General features: G+C 41.1%; 1 protein-coding gene across 12 annotated transcripts in view; it reads left to right on the top strand.

Annotated features, from left to right (window-relative positions):
- The window catches only part of eps15l1a (epidermal growth factor receptor pathway substrate 15-like 1a), a 52,863-nt gene extending 25,691 nt beyond the window's left edge, over positions 1-27,172 (top strand). For 2 of the 12 annotated variants that reach the window (XM_076278699.1, XM_076278689.1), the window contains exons 16-25: positions 2,358-2,555; positions 4,846-5,010; positions 6,582-6,687; positions 7,095-7,145; positions 7,650-7,786; positions 7,915-7,975; positions 13,710-13,792; positions 14,154-14,244; positions 16,963-17,180; positions 23,978-27,172. In XM_076278699.1, coding sequence (XP_076134814.1) covers positions 2,358-2,555; positions 4,846-5,010; positions 6,582-6,687; positions 7,095-7,145; positions 7,650-7,786; positions 7,915-7,975; positions 13,710-13,792; positions 14,154-14,244; positions 16,963-17,180; positions 23,978-24,124 — 1,257 coding nt within the window. In that variant the 3' untranslated portion in view covers positions 24,125-27,172. Of the gene's footprint in view, positions 1-2,357; positions 2,556-4,845; positions 5,011-6,581; positions 6,688-7,094; positions 7,146-7,649; positions 7,787-7,911; positions 7,976-13,709; positions 13,793-14,153; positions 14,245-16,962; positions 19,948-22,622; positions 22,640-23,977 lie in introns of those variants that run through there. The other 10 variants (XM_076278694.1, XM_076278688.1, XM_076278695.1 and 7 more) reach the window with 8 other exon arrangements.
- The last annotated feature ends 84 nt before the right edge of the window (positions 27,173-27,256 follow it).

Raw genomic sequence — 27,256 nt, 5'->3', positions numbered from 1 at the left:
GCTGCTTTGCCTGAATTCTTTGTTACATTGCTCCGGAACTCCGGAAAATAAATATCATGTAATTAAATAAAATTGATTCATATTTACAGTTCACCTGCGCACCCATTATACTCTCGTTTGAATTACTCGCGAACCCGTGGTCGCATAGATATGGCACGCATGTTAGGTGAAAGAGGAGACACAGAGCTATCATTTGATACCAAGTGCATCCGTCTGGGTTATAAAACAGACGAAATGACATCAAAATAATAACTTCATACAGCTCGACTTACCCCACGTTTTTGTGTGTTGTGGTGGCAAAGCATGTTCATAATCCAACGCTATCATGTGTTTCTCTATGGCAAAGCATGTTCATAATCCGGTTTTGAGATCCTAGCAAATTCCTGCATGGCATCCAATTCGAGACTCACATTGCATCCCAATTTATTCGACAAAGAAACACCTTTTTGCCTTCACTTTGTTCATGACAATGCAGTAAAAAGTTGTTTTAGAATCATCATGAGTGTTCACAAAGAACATGCAAACTCGGGTTCAGTCAGGTCAGATCAGTTCGTGTCACAGATATGGAGCGCAGAAAGGGCATTTTTCATTACTGTGTCAATGGCACTTACAATGACCAGGATAACTGCTTATAACTAAAGGTAGTGAGAATGGCCAAAAATAGAGTAGCCATAGGGCTAAATAAAAAAAAAATGGCATTTATTTCCATAAGGCACACACCACATATTTTTCACATTTGCTCAGCCCCAGAGAATCCCTCCACCATGGCAATGATATTGCCAGATTCAGAACAGTCTGCCCTATGCACACATGTGCCAGCTTGCAGTGGTGAGATACATATCAAAATATAAGAATTTATATAATACACTATTTGTATTTTTATTATTTAAAAATCTAAATGAAATCAATGCAAGTATTAATACATGAAATAGTGGCAGATCTGGGTAGCCTAGACTATAAAAAACAATATATAGCATGTGTGTATGGCACTTACATTGACCAGGATAAATGTTTCTAAGGTAGTGAAAAAGCCCTTAAAACAGTCTAGGGTTCTAAGGGTTAATTTCTTAATTCAGAGCCATGTTACTTACAGCCAAGTACTTGGAGTGGATATCAGAAAGAAATATAGTTTGGCCATCAGTATGAGATCAAATATATACATACAATATTTGTAGTGTTTATTATTGTTCTTTGAGTTAACATCATTTGAATAAAACTGATTAAGTAAGGTGCATTATCATAATATTTTTTATTGGCATTGACCTATTTATGGAAAATATGTTGGAGTGGCCAACAAACTGACCTGTGTATCAGTGTTGGCTTTGCACAATTTATTGCCATTATTAAAATAGGCTATCCTAATCTTCAAAACTTTTTGAGTAGTTTTCAAATAGTAGTTTTGATTCCCAAGTGCCACCCCAATAAAAAGTCTGGACCCAGCTGGCCCCCCCTATAAAATAATCCTGGCTACGCCCCTGCACAATTGACCAGACTTCGACCTTTTGTCTGCTTTTAACAAAATTCTGACTATGATTGTTTCTTGTATTGCATCATGAGCCATCACTGCGCCTATTGCATTCTACTGTTGTTAGCCTTAAGCCTAGCTCAGTCATTATGTTATACCACATTGCCCTCCATTAGAAGTGCAATGAGCTGCATTGAGCATAATAAACTGCATTTAGAATTCCAAATCCATATTTCTAGATATTTTGGTAAAAGTAACTTAAAAGTAATACAATAGTAGTGTAATGCCTTACAATTCAGAGACAGTAATATTATAATGTAACAAATTACTTTGACGATTTTGAAGTAACTTGCCCAACACTGCCTGTAGGTGGCATTAATTATATAGTAAGTGTACCCTGTAGCCTCGTTTTGGTTTAAACAATGGCCGCCGCCGTGTGAATAAGGCGAATACTCACCTTTACTTTGCTGTTTGCATCTTTTTGTACATTAAAAACCAATAGGTCGCGACCGCAAAAGGGGTGCTATCTCTATAGGTAGATATGAAGAACGTATGACTTATGGCCTGAAAAAAGTTCAGTCAAACGATTTTTTTTCACTTTAATCCCTGAATGATTATGTAGCATGTGCATCTGTGTATTTATGAGCGCATCTAATATCCAGGATGCTAACGTAATATCCCAACTGTGTTCTCAATAAAGACCTTAAACGTCAAGAGGCTAATTCTGACCCAGGTCCTACTTTATTGTTAATCTCCCGCTCCTTCGCTTCTCCTCTGTGCCCTTCTTTCCATTCTCTTTTTACAACTCTATTCTCTTCCTCTCTCTTATTTCTCTGACATCTGTGCCTCTGCTCTGCTGTGTCTCTATCATCTCCCCCTATGGGGGCGGTAGATCTCCTCTCTGCAGACTCAGATCCACTCCCAGGAGTCGGACCTGCAGAGTCAGGAGGAGGAGCTGGACCGGGCCAAAGCGGAGCTGGGCCGTCTGCAGCAGGAGGAGAGCCAGCTGGAGCAGAGCCTCCAGGCCGGCAAGCTGCAGCTGGAGACCATAATCAAGTCCCTCAAGGCCACGCAGGACGAGATCAACCAGGTGAGCTGCGCCCAGGAGCAGAACCCTGCCGTGCTTGACCCTCAACGACCGAGCTCTGGCGGAAGACTGGCATTCGTGCCGATTAAGTGTAACAATTGAGATTTGCTTTGCATTATGAATCTCTCATCGACCTTTCCGTTATGAATGGTTGAGGAGAGATCACTAGAATTAATTGAATGGTCCCAATAGGGGGCGCCATTACAGCATGCAGTATTATCCCTTCTGATCAAGTTTGGTTAAGTACACTGATGCATGCTTTACTTGGTTATCAGTTTCCTGGAAGTGTGTGTTCACACATTGACCGCATAAGTTGACATACCTGCTCCCTCAAACCATTACGGTAAACACAACATATGTGGTGAAAGGCTTTTCATTTTTTTGTGGAAATGCTCATGCAGCTGAAAGCAAAATTAAATTCTGTTTGTTTGTATTCGAGAGCACAATAAGAGCACAATGCTCTCTTGTTTAGTATGTTTATTATGCCCTGACCTGGCTGTGGAAAATTCATAATGCTAAATTAGTCAATGGTGAATTAGACAGAACTTATCCTTGTCAGTGATTTTTAATGTGGTTGCCCATTTAATGTGTATTACACATTTAGCCAAATTCCTCTCTTATGCAGTCTTTGTGTACAAAAACTGTACATGAGCTGCACTGTGCAACTGAAGGTGTACCGGAGTGAAAATATCACCTTTATAGATAGATAGATACTTTATTGATGATCCCCAAGGGGAAATTCAAGGTCTCAGTAGCATACTGAAATCACACACAACATGCACTTACAGCAGAAAAAAGTGAAGTGAATAAAATTAGTGTGCAATTTTATGCAAATATTAAGCATTTGGATGGTCAGAATTCACATTGAAAAGCTGTAAATCCAGCTGATAAGGTGTCAGTCAGGACCAGAAAATGGGACATGGCCTCTATTACAACCTGCACCTTCATGCATGAGCAATTTGGTAATTTTCTCTGTCATATTGACCTTCACAGATGTTGAAGAGGATGCTATTGCTATTTATTGGAACTGGACACCCACTATTACAGTTTTGAAACATTGTGTTTTTCTTATCTGTCTTTTACTCATCATTATCAGCATGCTGAAGGCAGATAGTGTGTTATTATGAGACTGCGTTCGCCTATCAAACTTTCTCACGTTCGAGTGTTCCACACCCTTCCTGTTCCTTGGGTGGGGTACCCACTGTCAGTTTCTGAATTAGACCATCAGAAAATGTGCTTCTGCACTGCAGGCACGCTTTTTTGCACAAGTGAGAGACTTTTTTTGAACCAAGCAGAACCCAACTCACACATGCACACACGCCCTTTGCAAAATGACTATGCACTCTCTTAAGTGAGATGGAATACCTAAAGGAAGGCCGCTGACTAGAGATTTTCTTTTTTCGGCTGGCTGTGGCTTCATCATGAAACGGGTTCTCTCCCTTGTGAAGGCAGTAGCACTGACAACTTTTAATTGTAGAGATCCTCAGCAGACCCACACCTTGGAACTTACTTTCACCTGTTTTCTATGACAGCCGTCTCATATGATTGTAACACAGGAAGACCCGTGAAGTGTGAAGGGGTTTGACAGCCTGTTACCTGTCACACAGTCAGTCCTAGTTTCAAGTCATTTGACCCTGTCATACAAAAAAAAGCTCTCTTTAGTTTTGAAAGTAAAGAGATCCAGCAATGGTTTGAGGTTGATGTTTGTGAAGCATTGAGGCCTGTAGAACTCTGTTATGATATGGCACACTTGATCATTAAGGTCAAACGGGCAGATGGCTTTGCTGTGAAGTAATTTCATCAGCCTTCACTCACTTGGGGGTAGTGCTGAAAAAGCCTCTTGTATCACCTGAGAAGCCATTCTATTTGTTACATTTAAGGAGAGAAGCTGAACTCTTGATGATCTTTTAGAGGTTTTGCTAGTTGTAATAGTAAATTATGAATACATAGATATGACTGTAGTAAACACATATTATGCATTTTCTTTCCAGTCTTTTCTTTAATTTTCTTTAAGTATTTTCGAAAGATGTGTCCTTCAGTTCAGTGTAGATAATAGGAGTTTGATGTTTGTTTGTTTGTTTATTTATTTAAAGGGACAGTGTATAGTAATGAACATGCTCATTAGCAAAAGACATGTATATGCATCATGTTTCATATGTATTCAACAACAACTTTGCGGCATTGCAAAAAACTGTTGCAGTCATGACTTGCGGGTTTCAGGCAGACTTAAGACTCCTGTCTGCTAAGGAAGGTCATTGCTAAGACTGTGTTATATGCAACTTTTGTTGTTTAGGCTCGCAGCAAGCTCTCCCAGATACAAGACAATCAACAGGAGATGACCAAGAGCATCGAGCAGTACAACAGCACCCTGAACGGCACCCACGGAGGTAGCATGACCAACCTGGCAGACATGAGCGAAGGCTTCCCCGAGAAGGAGAACGGTGGCTTCGGTGCCATGGTAAGTTGAATCTCCTTGTGACCTTGAACAGGGTAGTTCAGTGCAGGATGCTACTTGGCCCTGGGGTGACCTCTGTGCTTGCTGCGCATTGCATCCGCAGAGTAGCGGGCGGAGGAAGGACAAGAGGGCACCGAAAGCGAAGCATAGCAGTGTGATGCCAAGAATAAGCATCACGCCTGTCATCACGCCTGACTTGTTTTCATGTTTATATGCTGTGAACTCACAACTTAACCATTATTACATGACGTATGCTACCATTGATTCTAATTTCTAAAGCTCAATGTTGGCTCTGTTCTGTATCTTTGTGCAAGTCTTGTGCATTATCTTTTGAGTTTATCTAGACACAGCAAAGATTAGGAACGCGGCTAGAGTTCATGTGGAGAGATTGGATTTGGTTGCATATGTTTGCTGACTGTTTTGGACAAGATTCACTTGGTTAGAATGAAAATGTCAAAACCAAAAGTTGTGGGTATATGTGTATACTAATGAACTCCAGAAGTTGTGAACACATTGCATGTCATGTCTTGAGCCTCTTGTGAAAATACCATGAAATTCACCTGTGAGGTAAATTGGTCCCAGCTGCTGAGATTGCTGCATAAAGTGAGAAGATTATCAGGATATTTATGTAAAACATTTTCCAGTGCAGGTATTATTTCCTTCATTTAATTTGCTCCATTTTTAAGGGGCTCTTGGTCACCCTTGCAGGCAATTACTATGGGGATTTTGATCTTTCCGTTCTCTTCCTGCCTATCTTGTACAACTAACACATAACGTGCGGTTCATTAGGCTCATTGGGACTGAGGCAGGGTTACTTAATCTGCTTGTGCTTTTATTATTTCAGTCTTTATTACCGGTGCGTTTCCAGAGGATTCCACGCTCCAGTCGTTCGTGCACTTGGTTCATTTCACGGCAGAGTTGTGTCATGGCAGGGAGCTGGGATTAGGGTCAGGGTTCTTATTGAAATGAGAGCGCCGCTTTAATGAAACGCAACACGCCACGTTTTCATGGCGAGTAGCGAGGGCTGCCTGGCATGTTGAAGCCACGTTCAGGGCTTGGACTAGGATGGTGTGTGTGTGTGTGTGTGTGTTTGGGGGCGGGGGGGGGGGGTTAGACACCCGACACCCCTAGAGATCGACGGAGACTGTTTCTTATTGAGCGGCCTTTTCATTTGGACCAGCTGAGTCTAATGGGCCCACTCAGACTGAGAACTGCAAATTGCAGGAGAATGAAAATTGCCTGCACGTTATTAAACTGAAATCTAACCCGAAGGGCTCGCTGGTTGGTGTTCTGATTCAGACGGACATTCCTGCCACACTTTCCTCAGACTTGCGCCGCTCTACATCAACTGAAGTGGCCCATTATTGGAATAATTTCCCACCAAAATATTTTGTTTTTGAACGTAGACGTTGTTTGTCAGCTGGAGGTATTTTTGGCAGACTGAATGAACAGTTCGGAATGAAGCTGAAACTGTTTCTGGTAATGCATTCCTGGAAGGCAAATTGTATCAGATGAATGTAAATAAACTGGGTTTTCAGCCCAGACTTAACAAATGGCCTTGCCTCTTTTTGTAGGAGGACCCTTTCAAGGTGAAGACATCTGTGTTCAATAGCAACCACCAGGAGATGCACACAGACCCCTTCCACTCAGAGGACCCCTTCAAAACAGATCCTTTCAAAGGTGCTGCGCTCTCCGATCTCTATATTCTTCCCTCTCTCTTCCTCTTCCCATTCTGTCTCTCCCTCCACTAAATTTCCCTTGTGCCTCTTCATCTTTCTCCTTGTATCTGCAAAAATCATAAGAGGCATCCAGGGACGTGACTGTCTGTGTGTTTGTAGACCTCAGCCTTACTGACTGCTGTCCTGTGTGTGTTTGTTTGAGCCCCCCCCCCCCTTCCCATACTTGCATGAGTTGACTTGGATTCTATAACCACTTGGCAACAGGCCCCTTCAATACAAAATGTAGAGATATGAATATCTATTTCCCCCAAATGGTTTTGGTTCTCTTGGAATTCGGCTTTCCCTTTGTCCTCTGGCATGGCTACTGATACCTACTCTCCCGTGCTTTTTCTGGCCGCCTTCTCATAGGAGACCCTTTCCAGAATGATCCCTTTGCAAAGCAGCCACCCACCACCACAGGTATTTATGCACAATTATTCAGAAATATCTCTTGCTCAGCCCGAGGTGGAATGCAGTTTTCCGCTTCTTCAGCATGAGTGCGCTTTCCTCTGACATGCACTGCAGATGACCTGATGCTGCAAGGTTCAGTAACATTGTCCATCAACTTCCCTCTTTGTAATATTGGAGATTTCGGTTCCCCAAACTGTATAATATGAGGACTCTGTATGAATAACTGATAATCAACATTAGAAAAAAAAAAAAAAAACACATTAGCAAAGTGGATAATTCCATGTCGAGGTGATGTCATTGATATGTTGAACATGCTATCCCTTTTGAAGTAGAAATACCATGGGCCTTTATGTGAGGTTTGTTGATAAATGGTCACATGAGTCATTTGCATCTGTTTGTTAGATCTCTTGTTTAGAATTGTGATATCATTCTCTATGAAAGAGAAATCAAATAAAACACTAAAATCTAAAAAAACAACAACTAAAAACTAAAATATCATCTCTTTCCACCTAGATCCTTTTGGAGGAGACCCTTTCAAAGAGAGTGATCCCTTCAAGACTACATCGGAGGACTTCTTTAAGAAGCCAGCTAAGGTGGATCCTTTTGGTACCTCCGATCCTTTCAGCAAAAGTGCCACGCTTCCAACAAAGGTACTAATGAACTTTGTACTCTGTGCCCCTTGTTGTGGTGCAGTATTGCAGTTGTTGACATGTTTGTGATTGCTGAACTGTATATTTCTGTGTTATGACCGTTTGACTGTGTTTGCCTTTGTCAGCAGGCATGCCACTTCACAAGCAATGACCCCTTCACCTCTACCAGTCCCAAATTAAAAGGCCCAGGTACAGTTTTGTTTGCTTTCACACTGGGCATGTTCAGTGGTTGCTCACCATATAATTGTATCCTGGTCTGCCTCAAGGAAGTTTTCATGGTTCTCATTCAGTCTCAGTCAAGCTTGTCAAATTAATGGTAGTGCCTGTTTCACTTGCTCTGTGGACCACTCCTGTGATAGATACCACTAATTACAGTGTAGATTATCTAAAATAAAAGGTTATGTTAAAAAATGTTAGTGTATAAGAGGAAATTCTCTGTGAGTTGTCTGCATGCCTCATGCATCAGGAGTGCCTCTCCTTTGAAGGAAATCAGTAGGCATGCAATTTTGACAGTTGATCATTTCCTGTTCTCACCTTTCAAACTTTCAAACCAAGCTATTATTGCCAGAGGCATTAGTTTTCTATTGTATTAGAGATTAGACCCAAAAGGCTGCATTACGCACCACTTTCAGATCACAGATGACGTGTTCTTCTGGATTCTGCATGTGGTGCTGCTACTTTCAGTTAAGCTGCTGCTAACAACTGCCACCCACACTTGTCAGTTGTCTTTCATCTTCAGTATGATTGATGAACCAGTAGTAATGTGATTGTTCTGTATTCAGTGTAATTGGTGCTGTAATTGTAAAACAGTTATCATTTATGTTCCTGTTCAGTGCAGGCAAAACGACTAGTTCCATCAACAAGGCTCAGACAGTGAGGCCTTAATGCAGCGGCTATGGTCTGTAAATCATTTTCTTCAAAAACTCTCTGTAATGTGTTTGCTTCATTTTTTTGAGCATTCTGAGAGTTTCTGGTTGAAATGGTGTAGTTAATGATAAAGAAGATGACCAGATATCGCAGAAATTAGATTAGATTAGATTCAACTTTATTGTCATTGTGCAGAATACAATACAAAGACAACAAAATGCTGTTTTGCGTCTAACCAGAAGTGCAAAAAAATCTGAAAAGTGCAATGTGATATACAACGTATAGGCAGGTGGTGCAGCGGTAGAAGTTCACCAGGATCTGAGGAGACAGGTGGACTTTCCTTAGTCTCTTTAGAAAGAAGAGATGCTGGTGAGCCTTCTTGATCAAAGTAGAGGTGTTGATGGTCCAAGAGAGGTCCTCAGACATGTGGACACCTAGAAACTTGAAGCTGGTGACACGCTCCACTTCAGTCCCGTTGATGAGAATGGGTGTGAGTGTACTAGCTTTAGACTTCCTGAAGTCCACAATGAGCTTTTTGGTCTTCTTAGTGTTGAGAGCCAGGTTGTTGTCAATGCACCACAATATTAGGTGCTGGACCTCCTCCCTGTAGGCCGTCTCATCGTTGTTGCTGATGAGACCAATCACCGTAGTGTCATCTGCAAACTTGACAATGGTGTTAGAGCCATGTACAGGTGTGCAGTCGTGGGTGAAGAGGGAGTAAAGGAGAGGGCTTAGCACACATCCCTGTGGTACACCGGTGTTCAGGGTGATGGTTGAGGAGGTGTAATTATATAACCTAACAGACTGAGGTCTGTTGGTTAGGAAGTCAAGAATCCAGTTACAGAGAGAGGCATTGATGCCCAGTTCACTGAGTTTGGTAACCAGTTTGGAGGGGATGATGGTATTGAATGCTGAACTAAAGTCAATGAACAGCATTCTCACATAGGTGTTGCTATTGTCAAGGTGGGAGAGGGCAGAGTGAAGTGCTGTAAAGATGGCATCCTCCGTGCTCCTGTTCTGACGGTAGGCAAATTGGAAGGGGTCCAGTGAGAGTGGTAAGCAGGTCTTGAGATGGACCAGGACCAGCCTCTCGAAGCACTTCATGATGATGGGGGTGAGTGCAACTGGACGGAAGTCATTAAGGAGAGTGTGAGTGGCTGGTGATCTGCAGAGACCACAGCCTTGATGGCCACCTCATTGTTGTCCCTATCAAAGCGGCCATAGAAGTGGTTCAGCTCATCAGGCAAGGAGGTGTCGACAGGGGAGTTAGTAGTTTAGTAATCTGTGATGGCCTGGATGAATGAACTAGCCTGGCTAGCGCCACCACTTCTCAATAAGACGTGGTCTGGGAACCAAGCGTTCATTTTCTCGTATTTGAAAAAAATGCCCAGATCCTTTTATTGGGTGCCACGGATGTCTGTCAAATGCGTCTGTGCATAGCTCATCATTGTCTTGCTTTCCCCCTTGTTCTGTGATTGGTCTATCTCAGGCGAACATTTGCTCCATGGTCTCCAGGCTGCCTTAGCAGCGTGAATCAAATCGTGCGCAAGGCAGCATGGGAACACCCAGGCTATGAATGAACATTATGACTGATGAAATAAATTACTGTCATGTTGTTTTAATAAACCATTCTTGGTATACATTTAACAAGTCAGCATTATTATAGCACATCAATTCAGAATTAAGTCTTTTCTGTAGGCTATACTGTATGTGTCATCGGTCCACCCTAAGCTAGGCCTACTGGATAAATTAACAGAATATCAAACAGTTTTCAGTAGCTTACCACTGTTGCAGATATCACATAGCTATCCCTTACATTTTTTTACATTTTCGCACATTCCAACATAAGGAAGCAGTATGGGAAAGCAGCTTCAAATGAGCGCTGTTCCTCAGCACCAGCCATCTTTTATATTTACAAAAACTGCTTCAATCTATCATCATCGTCTAAATCCCGCCTCAACGGTTGTGATTGGTGCCTGGATTTTGGAACATTGGAAATGGGCTTGAATTGACCTGCAGAGCAAATCCCAAATTTGCCGGAAGTTCGTCTGTGTTTTCCCAGGCTATACTGCAAGCCTGAAATTCACTTACGATATTGCTGATGCGCAATGGGAATAGTATTTTGAAAAGGTGTCAAATATTTTTTGTCGTTAATTGACTAAACTGTAATGGTGCGCCACTTACAGTATATGTAATATGTTTGTGTCGAACTCGAATTTGAAACATGGTCCACACACAAAAAAGCCTACTGTTGATTACTGTTAAAGACTGCATTCTGTACATTCAGTACACATCTGTATTAAACGTCCTGTTAACAATTCGGTACAAATATGTGTTTACAGTCCTATTTGCCACAGTTGAAGTACTTTTGTATGGTGAAGGAAGGGGTGGTTGCAGTGATCACTGTCAGATAGTTCTTGACTGTGATTATGAATATCGTAGAAAGAAATGCTACTGAAATTAATTTAAAATTCACTCTACACTCTGGCACAACAGGTTACAGCACCCGTACCATACTCGTTTCACATGCCCATAGGGACCCGGGGTTCGAGTCCCCGGGGTCATTTCCCATACAGGAGGCATACATATATCAACCCCTATGTTAAATTCCCATAGAGGCAGGCAGATTTTTATTTTTAAAGGCCAGTTATTTCATGGATCCAGGATACTATGCATCCTGATAAAGTTCCCTTGGTATTTGGAATTAAAAAAGCCTCACATCATCACATACCCTTCACCATACCTAGGTATGGTGTGATGTGATGATACCATACCTGGTTTTATTTCAGTAAGCCTATTAGCTGGTTTGATTTGCATTGCAATGCAAAAATTTGCTTAAACCTAGCACAACAAACCATCCTCAGGGAGGAAGAGGCCGAAAAACCTGACATGGAAGTAGGGTATTTCAAGAGAGAAAGAGCAGTATATGGCGGCTGTACATGATGTGTACTTGTTTGCTCATAAGAAGGTATTGGGGGCAGCCGTGGCCTACTGGTTAGCACTTCGGACCTGTAACCGGAGGGTTGCCGGTTCGAACCCCGACCAGTAGGCACGGCTGAAGTGCCCTTGAGCAAGGCACCTAACCCCTCACTGCTCCCCGAGCGCCGCTGTTGATGCAGGCAGCTCACTGTGCCGGGATTAGTGTGTGCTTCACCTCACTGTGTGTACACTGTGTGCTGTGTGTGTTTCACTAATTCACGGATTGGGATAAATGCAAAGACCAAATTCACGGGATCGAAAGAGTATATATACTTATACTTAATAAAGAAGTATATCATCAAACAACATGCAGAAAAATGATAATGACCATGAGAATGATGGCCCCACGAGGTCTCATTCCAACAAATCCGGCCCACCGCCTAATATGAGTTTGACACCCCTGTAACTACAGCATATCCTGTCCAGTGTTGAAGTATTTACTTGCAGATGTGCAATCCATGGTCAGCTTCATGGTCAACATCTCAGATCAGTACAAAGATAAGAGTGGGAAGATAAATACACGTGGGTTCGCCTGTGTTGGTGTTCTTAAAATGGAAATTAAATGGCAAGACCTAGACACCAATCTATTTTTTTCATGAAATTACTCTCACTGCTGAAAGTTACCCATGTCACATTCCAGTGGCAGTCTATAAGCCGATAAGTGGCTAAAATGAGAACTTCTTTCCAAAAATCTCAGCCCTTTCAGACAGTACAGTAATTTCCGGTGTATTAGCCGCATTGTGTGTAAAGTGCAGGGCAGTGTTGATGCTAAAAAAAAAAAACATGTATTAACCGCACCTGTGTATTAACCGCAATGCCTAATAGCCCAAATGAATCAAAACAGATCTGATGTGTGCTTTAATCATAAAGAAGAATGAAGAACTCAGTCCATTCAGACAGTAATATAACTTCTCACTGTATTAAAGGAGTGTCATATCTTGTGTTTGTCATTAGTTAACATAGCGGACTTAAAAAAAATGCTTTGTAAGTCAAGGTTTCCTTCAGGGCAATATTGGTAAAGTGGTATATCTCGCCTGTTGAGGTCCACTTATCGGCTCAATTATTGGGGAAAGCACTTTATAACATTGATAAACCATGAACCAAGAAACGTTGGTGGCACAGAGTCTAGGTGAAAGATGCAAAGGCAAATCTAAGATTTACACAATGGTGTCCTTGTTTGTAAAACCTTTCAAAAGTTGCGTTATATTAGGATCACCAGAGGTGCGTTCAAATTTGGCAAACAGTGGCGCACGTTCGTGTTAAACATGTTTTCTTTGAACAGTTAAATATGAACAATTTGGTGTTAACGGTATTTGCATTGTTGCCTTTGTCAAACTCATGTCTAGTTCCACTGTATGTTCGCGGAGAACTTCCTCCTCAGACTGTCTGCGATTGTTCGCAAACGGTCGCCGAAAACTCAAGGCAAACGGGAAACTGTTTGGAAACGTTCGCAAACTTTCGCCTATGTTTACGAATTTGAACGCACCTCAGCTATCTAGGGACCCATCTTGCAGTGATGAAAACCAGTCTTCTCCCCCACCCTCTCAGCTAGGACACTGACAATAAGAAAGCATTGGGGCTTTGAAATCTGAGGAAGACCTCTTACAGATTCTACTTTAAAAGTACATTATTCATGCATCCAAACGGATGATAAAAGCCATTAAATAGATATGCCACTCATTTAGTCTCAGATTAAAATATTTTACATGATCGAGAAAAAGTAGACTTAAAAAATAGGATCCAATAGGATGGTATATTAAAATGGTAGTGTACTTGGGATGAGGTGGTATTATTATTAGGTGATTATTCCACCCTTATCCAGTTTTCATCTGAGCATGTGTAGTAATAGGTTGAGATGCAATTGCAGCTCTACCATACATTGCTGCTAGAAATAGTAATTGTGTATATAAACTATCAAACGCTAAATTTGTATCTTGGTTTTTGCTTATTTATGAATTATTTCATCAAACTTTGCTCAAAAGCACAATTTCCCCTAGAATAATTGTGGGGAAACATCCCTGTAGATATCCCTGTACCTTGTAAACTCAAATGATCTCTCTTGTTTTGACCCTTCCAGATCTCTTTGGAACACTTGACCCCTTTGGAAGCAGCTCATTTGGCAGCAACAGCGGATTTGCAGACTTCAGCCAAATGTCAAAGGTACAAATGGGCCCTCAGAGTCATGGCCTCAGCAGATGACGCCTATCTCGGTGCTCATCACATCTGTTCAGCGCGTGAGGCTTACCTCAATGATGGTTTTGCATGCAGATTTGTCTGAGTAGTTCCTCCCACCTGACAGATCCTACGCTAGCCCTATGCCATTCAGTGGGGGCACCAGAATAAAACTCCCAACCTTAACAAATGCTGTGTGCATGCAACTCTCTCTGGCCATGGAGATAACTGATGATTCCTCTGATGGGTCTTCGCCTTTACTTATGTTTGACCTTATACTATTAATACCTTATACCTTTATATTTGGTTTGTTCACACGAAACATTTTGTGTTGCCTCTTGTTGTTTAGGGGTTTGCAGATGACCCCTTCAGCAGAAAGCAAGATACCCCAGCTCTGCCACCCAAGAAAGGTGTACCACCTCGACCTAAACCTCCCAGTGGTATGTCCTTATAAAATTGAGTAGTGAATCCTCAAACCGTGTTGCTCAATTCAATACACAGGAAGCAATGAATCTGTTTGTGCCTCCATTTTATTATATACACTTGGCAGTGTTTTTGCTGCAAGTAGTGTTTTTCGAGCATCAAGCACACTAATGTCCGTTTGAGTTGCACACAGACTTTCCACCACACCCATCTACTCACAGCTATATCCTGTTTTGGAAATTCAGCGAGAGTTGCCAGTTGTGAGTGATGAGAGATTGAATTATGACATTTTTTTCTGACTCTGGTGCGTATGAACTGTCCCTAATCACCCCTAATGCTGTCACTCATGTGTTCTCCGCACCACTAAGGGAGGCTGTGGAGATTAAACTGATGGATGTTATTTGTGGCCAGAATATTTTCTATCATAAGTGCAGCTTTTTTTTTCAGCTCTTTGACACAGTAAACAGGAAATGTGGGCACAGATAAGCTAAAGCAGACTCTGTTCCTTTGATCGCTGGAACCTTGCAGCAGATGCATGCAGAAACAAAGTCCAGTTTCCAAAGTTTGCACTAACAAACTGCTTACTTTTTGCGTTATTGATAGAATATATGGGTGGTCTCTGAAATTTAGGACAGGGTCTCACCAGTGCAGCTGAAAGTATTTGCCATGTCATTTTCCAATTACATTCCCGTAAATTATGGAATTGTGTTGGAACGTTTTTTTTGTTGTTTTTTTTGGTTACTGGATTTTTTCCTGACATGATCTGATCTCTAGACCACCTCCTGCATCATTAACTAATTAACAGATAGAGTTTATGCTTACATTTTTTAATTTAAGACTTTCTTTGTATGATATCTTTTTAGCAGTTCACACAGTTCACGCAGCAGACACACTGAAACAGTACACCAAATATTGAATTAAAAAGATGTACAGTATGTAAGGAGAATTACATATAAGACAACTGAATACAACAACAGAATAACAATAAGAAACTGAATTAAATATTTCATTGAATATAAAGAAATGCATTCAGAAGAGTGTATTTGTGTGTGTGTGTGCGTGCATGTATGGGAGTTGCATATGGGGGTCTGCTAATGCTGTTGGCCTGTGATGTCAGGTCAGCTCTCAGCTCTTAGTGTCTTATAATACACTGCGTAGGTGTTGATGGAGTATAGATGATGTGTCGTAGCTTGCACTGGTAACATCAGATGTTATGATGCTTTCCCCACCCTTTCCCACTTCCTCTTTATACTGTGTGTGTGTGTGTGTGTGTGTGTGTGTGTGTGTGTGTGGTGGTGGTGGTGGTGGTGGTGGGGGAGGGGGGGTGCAAGTAGTACTGAGAATAACGTTTACACTAGTGTCCTGAGTAAGTGTTCTTTTCACTGTCCTGTAAATGTCTTTCTCTCCCTTCCTTGTAATTTTCCACAACGTTTATCTCATGACTGGTGCCAGAGAGTAGAACAGAAAAGAACACCAAAACCACTACCCCTCCCTTTAGAAAATGTTCTCACTCACTCCAAAGGTGCCAAGTAGAATGTTCACTGGCATGTTTGAACATATTATAGAGTGCAGGAAAAGCATAAGAGGTTGTGAAATTTCAAAAGTACCTTAGTGAGTAAAATTATATATCTCCTAATTTTTTTAGATTTCATGTGGTATGTAGGCCTAGTATTGATACTGACAATGGATTCATATGCAGTCATGCATGCATGCATGCACGAGCCTGGAGGATGCAGAGAGGATGTTTAAATTGCGCTGATGTTAAAAAACAAAGGGTGGAGCTCCTTTTTGCGGTCGCATGTGCCATTTACGGAAAGAACAGAACTGATTGCTTGAGAGCTAGTGTTTGAGAGGTGCTAATGTGGACTGGTACATGTGAATACCAGCCAAATTAACCATGTGGTTAACACCTTCACATGGGGACCAACAACTAGTGAAACGTTCCCACGCATTTCTCTTGTGAACTTGCAAACTTTTTTTTTTTTTTTAAATAAAAAGCAACATTATCTGTTTTATGATCAACATTTAGGTGTTCAGGAAACTTTACTACAGATAGGGGTTGTGAAGTTTTGACGTTGCTGTTGGTTTAAGTGGGTTTTACTTCAACCCTCAATATAGAACAAGATCAGACAATTGGGGCACAGTAATACAAACTTGTGGTTTATGTGTGAAATTGTAAAATGAGAGCACAAAAGGGTAAAACTATGTGAATTTTTTTTCACAGGGAAGGTAGAGTTTTGTATGTAGAATCATAGCATAGAGTATGTACATGTGTGTGATTGGTAGATTCCCCCTGTCATACAAGCTCTAACCCATGTGTGGCTTGGGGTGCACCACAAGTGGTGTTCGGGTTACAGGCTGTACTGGGTGGCAGGGTTGAGGTTCGCTGGTTGTTGTTGCTCAGTTCAGGTGAAGTCAACCAAGTGCCTTTTGTAAAATGTAGGGATAACTCTGAAAAGGGAAAAAGGAATATCTCCATTTGTATTTGTGTAACAGATTATTTCTGTAAACAACCTCAAAAGGAGACTTTCTTTCTTTTTCCCACCGCTGCTCATGTAGCTGCAACTTCAGTCGGAATAAAAATGTGACACAGAAACTAAGTGATCAGACATCCTCGCATAGCTCTCGTTCATTAAGAGTGTCACGTGACACCACTCCCTTAATGTCACTGTCTTTGTCATGACTGCAGGGAATGGCTGGAGAATGAACTAGGTTTATCTCTGAACTCTTTTCAGGTAAAAGCACTCCTGTAAACTTGCCTGGATCGGGGGATGCCTCCAAGCCGAGCGACCCGTTCCAGCCCTTCGGCTCTGACGCCAGCGACCCCTTTCAGAGTAAAAAGGGGGTGGCGGGGGTCCCAGGGGATCCCTTTAGTGGCAAAGATCCATTTGCTCCATCTGCCTCAAGTAAAGCCTCTAGAGACTCCTCATTGGGTTTTGCAGACTTCAGCTCTGTAAGTTGAGCTCAGTGATACTCTTCTTCTGTCCAGTACACCCCTTTATTTCGCTCTCTTGCGCTTCACAGTTAATCATGACTTTCTGCGAGAAAAAGAAAAAAATCTTAGAGCATAGCACAACAGCTTTTCTTCCACCTCTCTGCTACGCCTCATTCTGGCCACTCTTCATTCTCTATTCGTATAAAACTCATCACGCTTGGTAGTTTGTCTGGATGGAGGCTAATAGGAGTTGGTTTTGAACTCCACAGTGACCCTTGGCGAATGCAGCCGATACCTCATAAGAGCATGTTTTCTCTCATAACATAGTCTAGGGTCTTGAGTATTTCCTGTCAAAGGTGGTCCCATCTCTCCAGAATCCACACAAGACAACAAATCATGTACACACAGTTCAGAGAGACCTGCAAGGGTAGATGGATTTTTTTTATATTTTACTTTGAAGTTCAAAGTGTTAAAAATGCCTCCCACACCCACAGTTTCCAAATTCAGGTTCTGGGGAATTTTATGTAAAGTTGCTGAAGTGAGTCTTTGTAGGTCTTCACTTCAAAATATAGAGCACAAGATAAAGAAAGTGTGAATACCGGTAGGTTTCTGTTTGGAATAGACATTGTCAGTCATGTTAGACCCACTCAGGTTTTTGACAGGGCGAGTCCTAGTTGTACTTAAGGAACATTCTAGAAAAAGGCTTCTTCTAGGCCCTGTCCACATTAACCTGGGTAAATATAAATACTCATTGTTTCTCCATTTAGCTCTTCAGTCAACATTAAAATGTTGTATTCTGACACTGAAAGCGATGCTTTTTGAAAACGATCTCTGAGGTGGTTGAACCCCCCGGGTTTGCGTTGTGGTGTGGACAGAGGTAACGGAGAGCTTCAGATATGATGACGTGTGGTTTCAATGACACTGATAAAAAAAACACTTCTATAGTGTTCTACTGTGGATGCAAAACTTTTGAAAAATGATGAGAAAACGATAATCTGGACGGAGATAGTTTTCTCTTATATGCGTATTAATACGTATAAATATGCATACACATATGAGTATTTTTATTTATCCGGCTTAAATTAAGACACAGTCCTTATAGATGCAAAAAGTTAATAGTGAATCCTAGAACATATGTTTTTAAGAGTCTGTTGCTCAAACACACACAGTGTGAATTGGTATGATGGTATTGGTATGATAGCATTTATGCCATGTGGTTAGATGGAGAAAAGCTACATCCATTGGCTCCATAAAAGAACTGGTGAGAATTCTAACACTGTTCCAGCGAGACCCCACTAGGGTAAATGGGTGCATAATGGACACTGTCAAACGATTCAGCTGTTCCTATGGACTATCTATCCCTAAGCAACCTTCAGGTGTGCCGTGGTACACCTGACACATCATGTTGTTCACCTGTGCCATGCAGCACAAGGGTCCCTCTGATGTGTGAGGATCCCTGGTCTGTCCTGCACTCAAGAGCATGAAGTCTCCCCCAGCACTCTTCTCTTGTGTGGGAGTTGGACAGACTCTAGAGTGAGAGATATGGAACTCATAACTATTCTGTCTGTCTGTCTTATTCTGTTCCCTACCTTCTTGGGGGTCTCCTTTCTTTCTCTTTCTGATTCATTCTCTCTTTACCATCACACCTGAGACACAGGCATGTGTAAGCCCTCAAGTCAGTCCTCTTATGTCTTATTTGGTACTTGGCTCTTTTGGGCCATATTGTAGTAACCCTACAAAGGGCCTTGTGTCCGCTGACAGTAACAGCCTTCTCTGCCTGCACAACACGCAGGTCTCTGCTGTCTCCATTCTCTCTACATTTCCATGCGTACTTACTCATTAAGATAACGCTGTTATGCAGGAGCTCATTGTGCCCTGCTCCTTATCCAGACTCCTTGAGTGATGTGGGATGAGGAAGGGGAGTGCTGCCCTGAGCTTTAAAGCACAGTGACCAGCGCTCCTGATCCTCAGAAGCCGGGAGGTTGCCGGTTTGAGGGTAGGTGGTTGTTTTGGGGGGAAAGTTCCAAGCCAACGGCTGTGCGGTTTGCTCACACGGGAAGCAGCAGTATCACTACTCAGCTGTCAGGCCGGAGTTTTCAACCGAGCATGTGATTTTGTTTTTTGTTCTTTTTTTTTTGGTTTGTTTGTTTGTTTGTTTTTGTTCTGTTGTAAATGTGTGTATTCAAGGACCCTGCGAGGCAGACCCCTTGCAGGTGTCTGGTTTGTCATGCCCATACCACATCACAACCCCTCCTCTCTGTGCCCCTACTGGTGTAGTCTTGTTTTGTTTGCATGACTTTGGGGGCATGGAGCTTGCTATACCTTTCTGATTTGCAAATATGGACACAATCCACACAAAGACACTGTTGATCTGTCTGTTACTTGCTCAAATCAAATTGAGTCTGAGATAGTCCAACCCAAAATCTAATAAACATACTATTCAAGCTACCTAAACTGTATTGATGATGTCATCTAAGACAGTTAAATGCCTATAGTAGAGTGTTTGTAATAATTAGAGGTCCAAGCAGCACAGTTTGTTATAATTAATTGCATTCAAATGTAATTAAATAAAAGCTTGAAAATGATATGCAATTAAATGGATAAAATCATTAAATGAATAGAAATGTGAAATGCAGTTGAAATGTAAAAAACGTAATTTAGCACATTTTATAGAATTTTAACAAAATACACTACTACAAAGTGTAAAAACCCCATTTTATATGTGTCATTACATTACATGCGTACATTGTTAAAATCTATAAAATGTTAAGCCAGTGCAGTTCAGTTCAATTCAACAAGAGAAAACGTCAGGAAATAGTAATAAGGTGTCAAACAGATAATTCAGGGCACAATTGTACATCACTCCAGTATACTTGAACTACGGCTATAACAAAAGTATTGTCATGGTGCAGGAATACTGAATCAATTGCTTCAGTAAGTTTCTCCTGTTTGTGCATGTAACAGCAATTTGGCTTCCAAGGCGAAAATAGAAGGCGGAAATAATTCATACAAACAAACTAAACATCTGGCAATCTAACTAGTAGCATATACTCAATTTTTAACTTGAACTAAAACAACGTATCTTAACTCAGGTCCATGAAAATTAACTGTGAATAGTTGTCACAGTTACCTGTCACCTGTAAGACAGAGTATTAGGGCCACACATGAAGACATTTTTTTTTTTTGCCATGGCGAGATTAAACTCGACATGTTGACTTTAAAGTCAACATTAAACTCGACATTTCGAGAATCAAGTTGAAATGTCATGTCAATTTTAATCTCGACGTGTCGACTTTAAAATAGCCATGTTGACATTAAACTCGACATTTCGAGAATAAAGTTGAAATATCATATCTACTTTATTCTCGACGTGTCGACTTTAAAGTCAACATGGCGACATAAACTCGAAATACAGTTTAAACATAGCCTACAGTTTAAGCTATGTAGCCTACACTAACACACAATATGTGACGAATAATAGGCCTACTTCAAATAGGTGTTATTTCAGATAGATTTCTAGATTGCAGATAGATTCAGATAGATTGCATCTTGTCTGTTAACTCATTGCCGTCATCGTGAAGCATGTATCTCGCGGTTATGGAAATACCAATGCGCTATGTCATTTATATAGCTAGAATAATACATGTTTCCAATTATATAATGTTTCTATAAAACTAAATTTCACTCTGTTTTTACGTGGGTAAGGCCACCGCACATCCAAAAAACTGCCCTTCATGACCCAGGCCGTCACTCTCCATAGGTTAACATGGCAAAACTCATTTTTCTAAAACTGCATTTCCATGTCTCACCTACATAAATATAGTAGGCTATAAACATGGATATGTGTGCATTTACTTAGAATACATGGGGTTGCCTGTTCGGGAGGACAGCGGGTTGCCTGGTCGGGAAGACAGCTTCATTCGTCCCTCCATAGACATTCAGCAATAGCTGGCTATTTTGCATCCATTACAAACAAACATGCAATGTGAAAGTCTGGGATTGGGGAGAGCACTTAGTATGCCTAGTCTAGTGCATTAGCATGAAGTCGAACCTTTAGATGAAAAACACTCTTTAATAATAGGCCTACAATAAATAAATAAACCGCTAATGAAGTTTACTTTTGACCATTGCATTTATCCCTGTAACTTTGTGATAAAAGGACGTATAAGGAATTTGGCTGAGCAATGGAGGTTAATATGTTGATATGTTTTGTCCACATGATGTAGGCCTATGTCTATCGATGTTGCACTCGAAGAAAACTGGAATGTTTCATTCGTCCTCCTTTTCAATCGTCCCGGTTAGGCTACCTACTTTGGATCGGTCGTTCTCTCTCCAAACTAACTTTATTCTCAAAATGTTGAGAAAACGTTGAGATTAAAGTCGACATGATATTTCAACTCTATTCTAGAAATGTCGAGTTTAATGTCGACAAGGTGACTTTAAATTCGACACGTCGAGATTAAAGTCGACATGACATTTCAACTTTATTCTCGAAATGTCGAGTTTAATGTTGACATGGCGACTTTAAAGTCAACTTTTCGGGTTTAATCTCGTCATGGCAAAAATATTTTTTTCTTCATGTGTGGCCCTAATACTCCGTCGTACACCTGTCCTCTCCGTTTAAATAATAGTGAAAGTTGTTCAGGTGGAGTGCCTCTAAAATATGGTGCAACAGTACCAAATGGTATGTGGTTTAGCACTACCATAGAGAATGAAAGAAAAACAGTTAAGGGCCATTTAGCTAAATTATTCTCGGCTCCTGCACAGCCGAATGGTGGTAAGTTTAATTCCGGTCATAGGCACTTGCGTTACTACATCAGAAGACTGTGGAGCGACTTGCTTCAAGATCTATAACAGCTTGGACCCTGTTCATTGCTCATATATTTATTACATTATAATGTTATACATGGAATGGGTTCACTCAACTGTATAAATACAAAAAAAAACAATGTGCTTAATCATTGCTGACATAAGCATATCGAGTGGTTAAGCAAGAACTCTTATCCACACCAGCACATGTACCATGCATGTGGCCATTTCACAATTCTCAAAAGTGTGTGTGTGTGTGTGTGTGGTGTGTGTGTGTTGTGTGTGTGTGTTGTGTGTGTGTGTGTGAGTATAAGAAGTAATTTCTAGACATGCGTAGCCGCTGTGATTGTTGCCTTAATTCGCCACTTCACCAACATGGGCATATCTCTTGTTTCCTGTTTTTCTCTTTCAGCTTCTCTCTGCCTGTTATCATTGCATGCTGTGTTTGATCATGTGTTCGCCTTCATTTTTGACACCATTGACCCATTAAAGTGGTCCTTCCTGTATGTCTGTGTGTGTGGGTGTGCTGTCTGTCACTCCTCTATGGTGGTCCTTTAAACTAAAAGGGGGTGGGGGGGATGTAACAGGTGGCTGTTTGGAGTTTGAATCTGTATTTTTTTTGTGCTTTGTAACACGATTTTCATCTCACAGGAAACGAAAGAACCAAGGTAAGACACCTGAAGTTGTGGTTTGTTTTGACAGCATTTTGCGTAAATGTACACTGTCTACAATGTTTGCGCTGTCTCTTGATCAAGTAGCCTCTTGTGCACTGTGAAATTTAATTTACAAAAAATATATATACATCACCATGAGAGCGATGCTGCTGCAAAAGCTATACTGTTAATTAGCCACCTAAACCCGGCTAGTCTTGTTTTTTTTGTTCAAATGCTTCACGTTGATCACATGCATTAAAATCCCCTAGTGCAGTAACACGCTTCACTCACACAATCACTCGCACTGAGCCCTGGCACAAAATTTGGGCCGAACATTTGGGAGTTGAGATGCACACGCTCCTACCCCCTGAGCACTGTTGTACTCCTCTGTCATATTGAATTGGTATTATAATAAACACTCTGTGGTCATTCCAATATTTTTTAACTTATTTTATGTTCTATCTTTCTGTTGCATTCATATACACTGGAATATCCTTGCTATATTCTGGTGTTTATAGTGGCAATTTTATTTATCAATAAATAAGAATAGTTGAAGAACTGATTTGATAAATCTGATGGCATAATGATTTATTCTAAACATCATTTATATGAGTTTAAGACTCTTTTCCCAGTTTATTGGTTCTATGCAATTACATTTCAATCCATATATTAAATGATTTAAACAAACATTGTGTCTTCAGAAGTACACTATATAGACACCAGTATTGGGATGCTTGTCATTGCACTCTTGTACATTCTGAATGAATGGACAAAAATTCCACAGACACTGGATCTTGAATCTTGTGGCAATAGAGGGGAAACTGTTAAAGCTACAAAAGGGGAACCAGCTAAATATTGATAGATATGGATTTAGAATGGAATGCCATTGAAGTTCCTGTGGATGTCATGGCAGGCGTCCCAATACTTTTGTCTATATAGTGGATATCATAACTGTAGGATTTCTTAATTTACTATAAACTACACTGCACCTTTTAAGTTTAAATTACAGAGGCTGTTTAATATTGTCATATTGTCTGTTGAATTATTTTCTTCCTCTAGTCAAAGTGATGATCATTTTCTCAGTGTAGTATGTGGTGAAGGTGAAGTGCATGAGTGTGCGTGTCGGTTGCAGGTGTGCAATGGTGCAGACTTTGTGTGCAGGGCACACAAATGGCTGTTGGTGTTATAGGTGTGAAGCTTCTTAAAGCCAATGAAATCAATATATGGCAGGATGTGTGTATGTGTGTGTTTGTGTGTATGTGTGTGTGTTTGTGTGTTACATGTTACATTGCTACGCCGTTCCATAAAAGTCCCTTATCTGTACTCTCTCCCCCCACCCCCCACCCCTTGCAGTTTGGGAATGAGGCGCAGCAGATGGAGTGGGCCAAGCGGGAGAGCGAGCGCGCCGAGCGGGAGCGGCTGAAGCGCCTCCGGCAGCAGGAGCAGGAGGACCTGGAGCTCGCCATCGCCCTCAGCAAGGCCGAGATGTCCAACGCGTGACCGCCGCACCTCCCACTCCCCATCCCCGCTCGACCCCAGCCTACCGCTCACGCTCTCAGCTAGGCTGAGCTCCCCGTCCCCTACCTCCTTCCCACAGCTGACCTCTAACCCCCCCCCCCCCCCTTCTTCCCCATCCCACTCTATACACTCAACAAGACCAAGATGTCTGATGCTTGACCCTAGTCATGATCTCACCCCACCTCATGATGTACTAACCACAATGCAAGAAGTCAAACTAAAGTACAAATGCAAAACAAGCTAAATCAAAACGGTAATAGTAAAGGGGTTGGGAGGGCAGGGGGTTTAGGTGACACATAGAGTGTTGGTTTGGGGTGTTTTAGTGACGAATCGAACAATCATACTATCCTCTTACTTTTAATGTGATCAACCATAGCAAGAGGGTTAACCTGTGGTGTTTTGCGAACAAACTAATACACTGTACATGCACTGCGTAACCTGCACGGTCTGCCGCCAGTCAAACATGCTGTTTAAGGGAAATAGGGGCCTCGTGTTAGGCTAGTGAAGTTCTGTGATGTCACATGACATAATACTTCACACTGGACTGGTTGCAGTCGATATAGGTCGTCAAGAAGGGATGTCATTCTGACTAAGCTGAGAAAAAAAAGGACAAAAGTATCGCTGTTGTGGATTGGACTGATAATTTGTTCGCTAACTTTTTATTTTTGGAGGGGCACAGGACTAGTGGTATGGTCTTCTGCATGTGTGAATGGGTGGCTCTCGCCATGACTGGAAACAAATTGTACAGAAAACTCTATTTTCTTTTTTTGTTCGTTTCAGACAGTGTGTGTGTGAATGGATCCATGTGAATGCTTACTTATCATGGGCAGTAGGAGAGGCTGAAATGCTTTTCTTTTTTTTTTCTTTTTTTTTTTTTAAATCATGTCCTGCTTTGCGGTGTATCTAGGACCTTTCCCCTGTGAATTGGGATGTCCAGGAAGAGAAACATCAGATGAGGGAAGTCATTCTTTAGTGGTCACTGTGTGTTCTACAGCGGCAGGAACAGAGGAAGCTCTTTTGTCTGACCACCAGCGCTGTTTACCATTTCAGGAAAGGCTACATGTTTGTTTCACATTACCGTAAAAGCACAACCCCTTTGCGTCTCTCATGAGAATACGCCTATAGTGTTGTCAAAATGTACAGGTGTCCCGTGCATGTTTCAAACGATTCACAGTAATTGGCTGCTAGAACTGAGGGGTTTGATAGCTAAAGGACAAACATGGTGGAAGGGTGATCCCACTGCTAAAGCTCATGCAGTGTTGGTACATTTTGGTGTTTTTGTGTATTTTGTTTTGTTTTGTTTGTTTTTAAACTGTCATTTACAGCATTGCAGCATAGCATACATGTCTGCAAAATTTGAATTAAGATCAGCCTTTTGACCGTATTCATGTGAATGTTAGTAAATAATACCGACAGTGCTGAGCTTTGAAACCATTCAAGCCTGGACCTTGAACTCCTACTTTGTTTTACTGGCTATATTTCAGTTTTACTTGAACTCTACCAATGGTACTAGTTGGCACCCTTGTTTACCAATGGTTATTTTCTCTTTGTACTGAAAAGGATATAGACTGACTTTAACTAAAGGTGGGTCCTTCAGGACTATGTCACTACTACAGCTTGTCAATGTTGGCCCAACCTGTACATGGTTTTTGTTCCCTCCAGAATGTGTATGAACATGCCCCCGTATTTAAATGTTACTAAATTAGGGATCTTTTTTTCTTTCTGAGCCATGTGTGTTGGTGTCTTTATTTAGTGTTGTTGTTATTAGTAGTCGCATCATTAAGCATTATTATATGTATTAATGGTCCATTGTGTGGTATTGACTGAAAAATTATAGTGTCATAGTACGACAAGTGAATGGCACTTTCGATTGCAAAATGTTGTTGAAATCCATCATTGTTGGATACTAATGCTGGTTACTGACATGCCCTATCACTTACATGCATTACTTGCCAGCTCTGCTTTTATTATTTTAAGTATTTCCTGTCTCTCCCTGCACATGCGAGAGCTTCATCTGTGTCCTTCTGCTGAAGGCCACATGGGTCACTCTTGTGGTGTTTTAATCACAAGTCTTTATCACACTTTATCCTGCAACTGCAGGCGTCTAACAAAGTCCAGCACTCCTTCTTTGTGTTGTGGTCGGTCTACGTTCTCTTCCCCGGGAACAGAGAACGGGAGAACCTCCCTGCACCACTCCACAGTCTCCACTGTGCTCTCTCTCAGCTATCACTGAGTAAATGACTGAATTGAACACAGGTGGATCGGATCTCATGTAAAAATTGGAGTCGCTGGCCATTCCAAATGCAACTAAAGCAAGGCTAAAATGTGAAGGCACAAGGGGCTTGAGGGGGGTCCTTAGTGACAGAATGGTTCTGATGGTTCTGATTGAGTAGTGCTGTAGAACTGATCATTCCACTTACGTTCTAGCTCCAATTCGTCTGCTCAAATCTCGTTTGGCTTAGCTTGTCCAGCCATCGGCTGCTTCCCCTGTAACATCATTCATACTGTATTTGTATTTTGTGTCCACAGTGCAATAGTCTTTGTTTTTTATTTTTAACTTCCATTTAAAAAACGTGTAAATCCAGTTTTACTTTTTTCATATTCATTGTATTCTTTTTGTTTTGTTTTTTGTTTTTTGTTTGTTTTTTATTATTAGAAGTATTTAAACATGCTTATCAAATTGCTGTTTCAAATTGGCATTTTTAATGATGTTTTGAAAGCATTTTGACTGATCTGAAGCTGAATGCGTTCCTCCTCACCTGCCTTTGACCTATCTTTCCTCTGTAGATAAAAAAGAAATAATCAAGTCTGTTGTATTGAAATGCATAAAGTATACATAAACCTTGTATATTATGTCTGTTATATTTGTCCTATAAAAAGTGAAAAATTGCTCAATGTGTAACTTTTGGAGAATTTCTGACTACATTGGTAGCAACTAGAAAAAAAGGGTTGGATTTCTTCGAAGATGTTAACGCTCAGTATGTGGTCATTGTTCAATAGAATAAAAATAACTACATTTCAGATTTACAAGCATGTCTCCAAGTATTTTTATTTCATTTAAACAATGTTGATCTGATGGCCTTTGCTAGTTCATAAGGTCATTGGTAGTAAAGT

This window comes from Alosa pseudoharengus, unplaced genomic scaffold, assembly GCF_046254945.1.
Source record: "Alosa pseudoharengus isolate Yale_2024_CS ecotype anadromous, Long Island Sound unplaced genomic scaffold, YU_APseudo_1.1 YU_APseudo_1.1_scf_11, whole genome shotgun sequence".
Taxonomy (NCBI): domain Eukaryota; kingdom Metazoa; phylum Chordata; class Actinopteri; order Clupeiformes; family Clupeidae; genus Alosa; species Alosa pseudoharengus.
The sequence above is the reverse complement of the archived record's forward strand: the minus strand, read 5'-3'. Positions and strand labels throughout refer to the sequence as shown.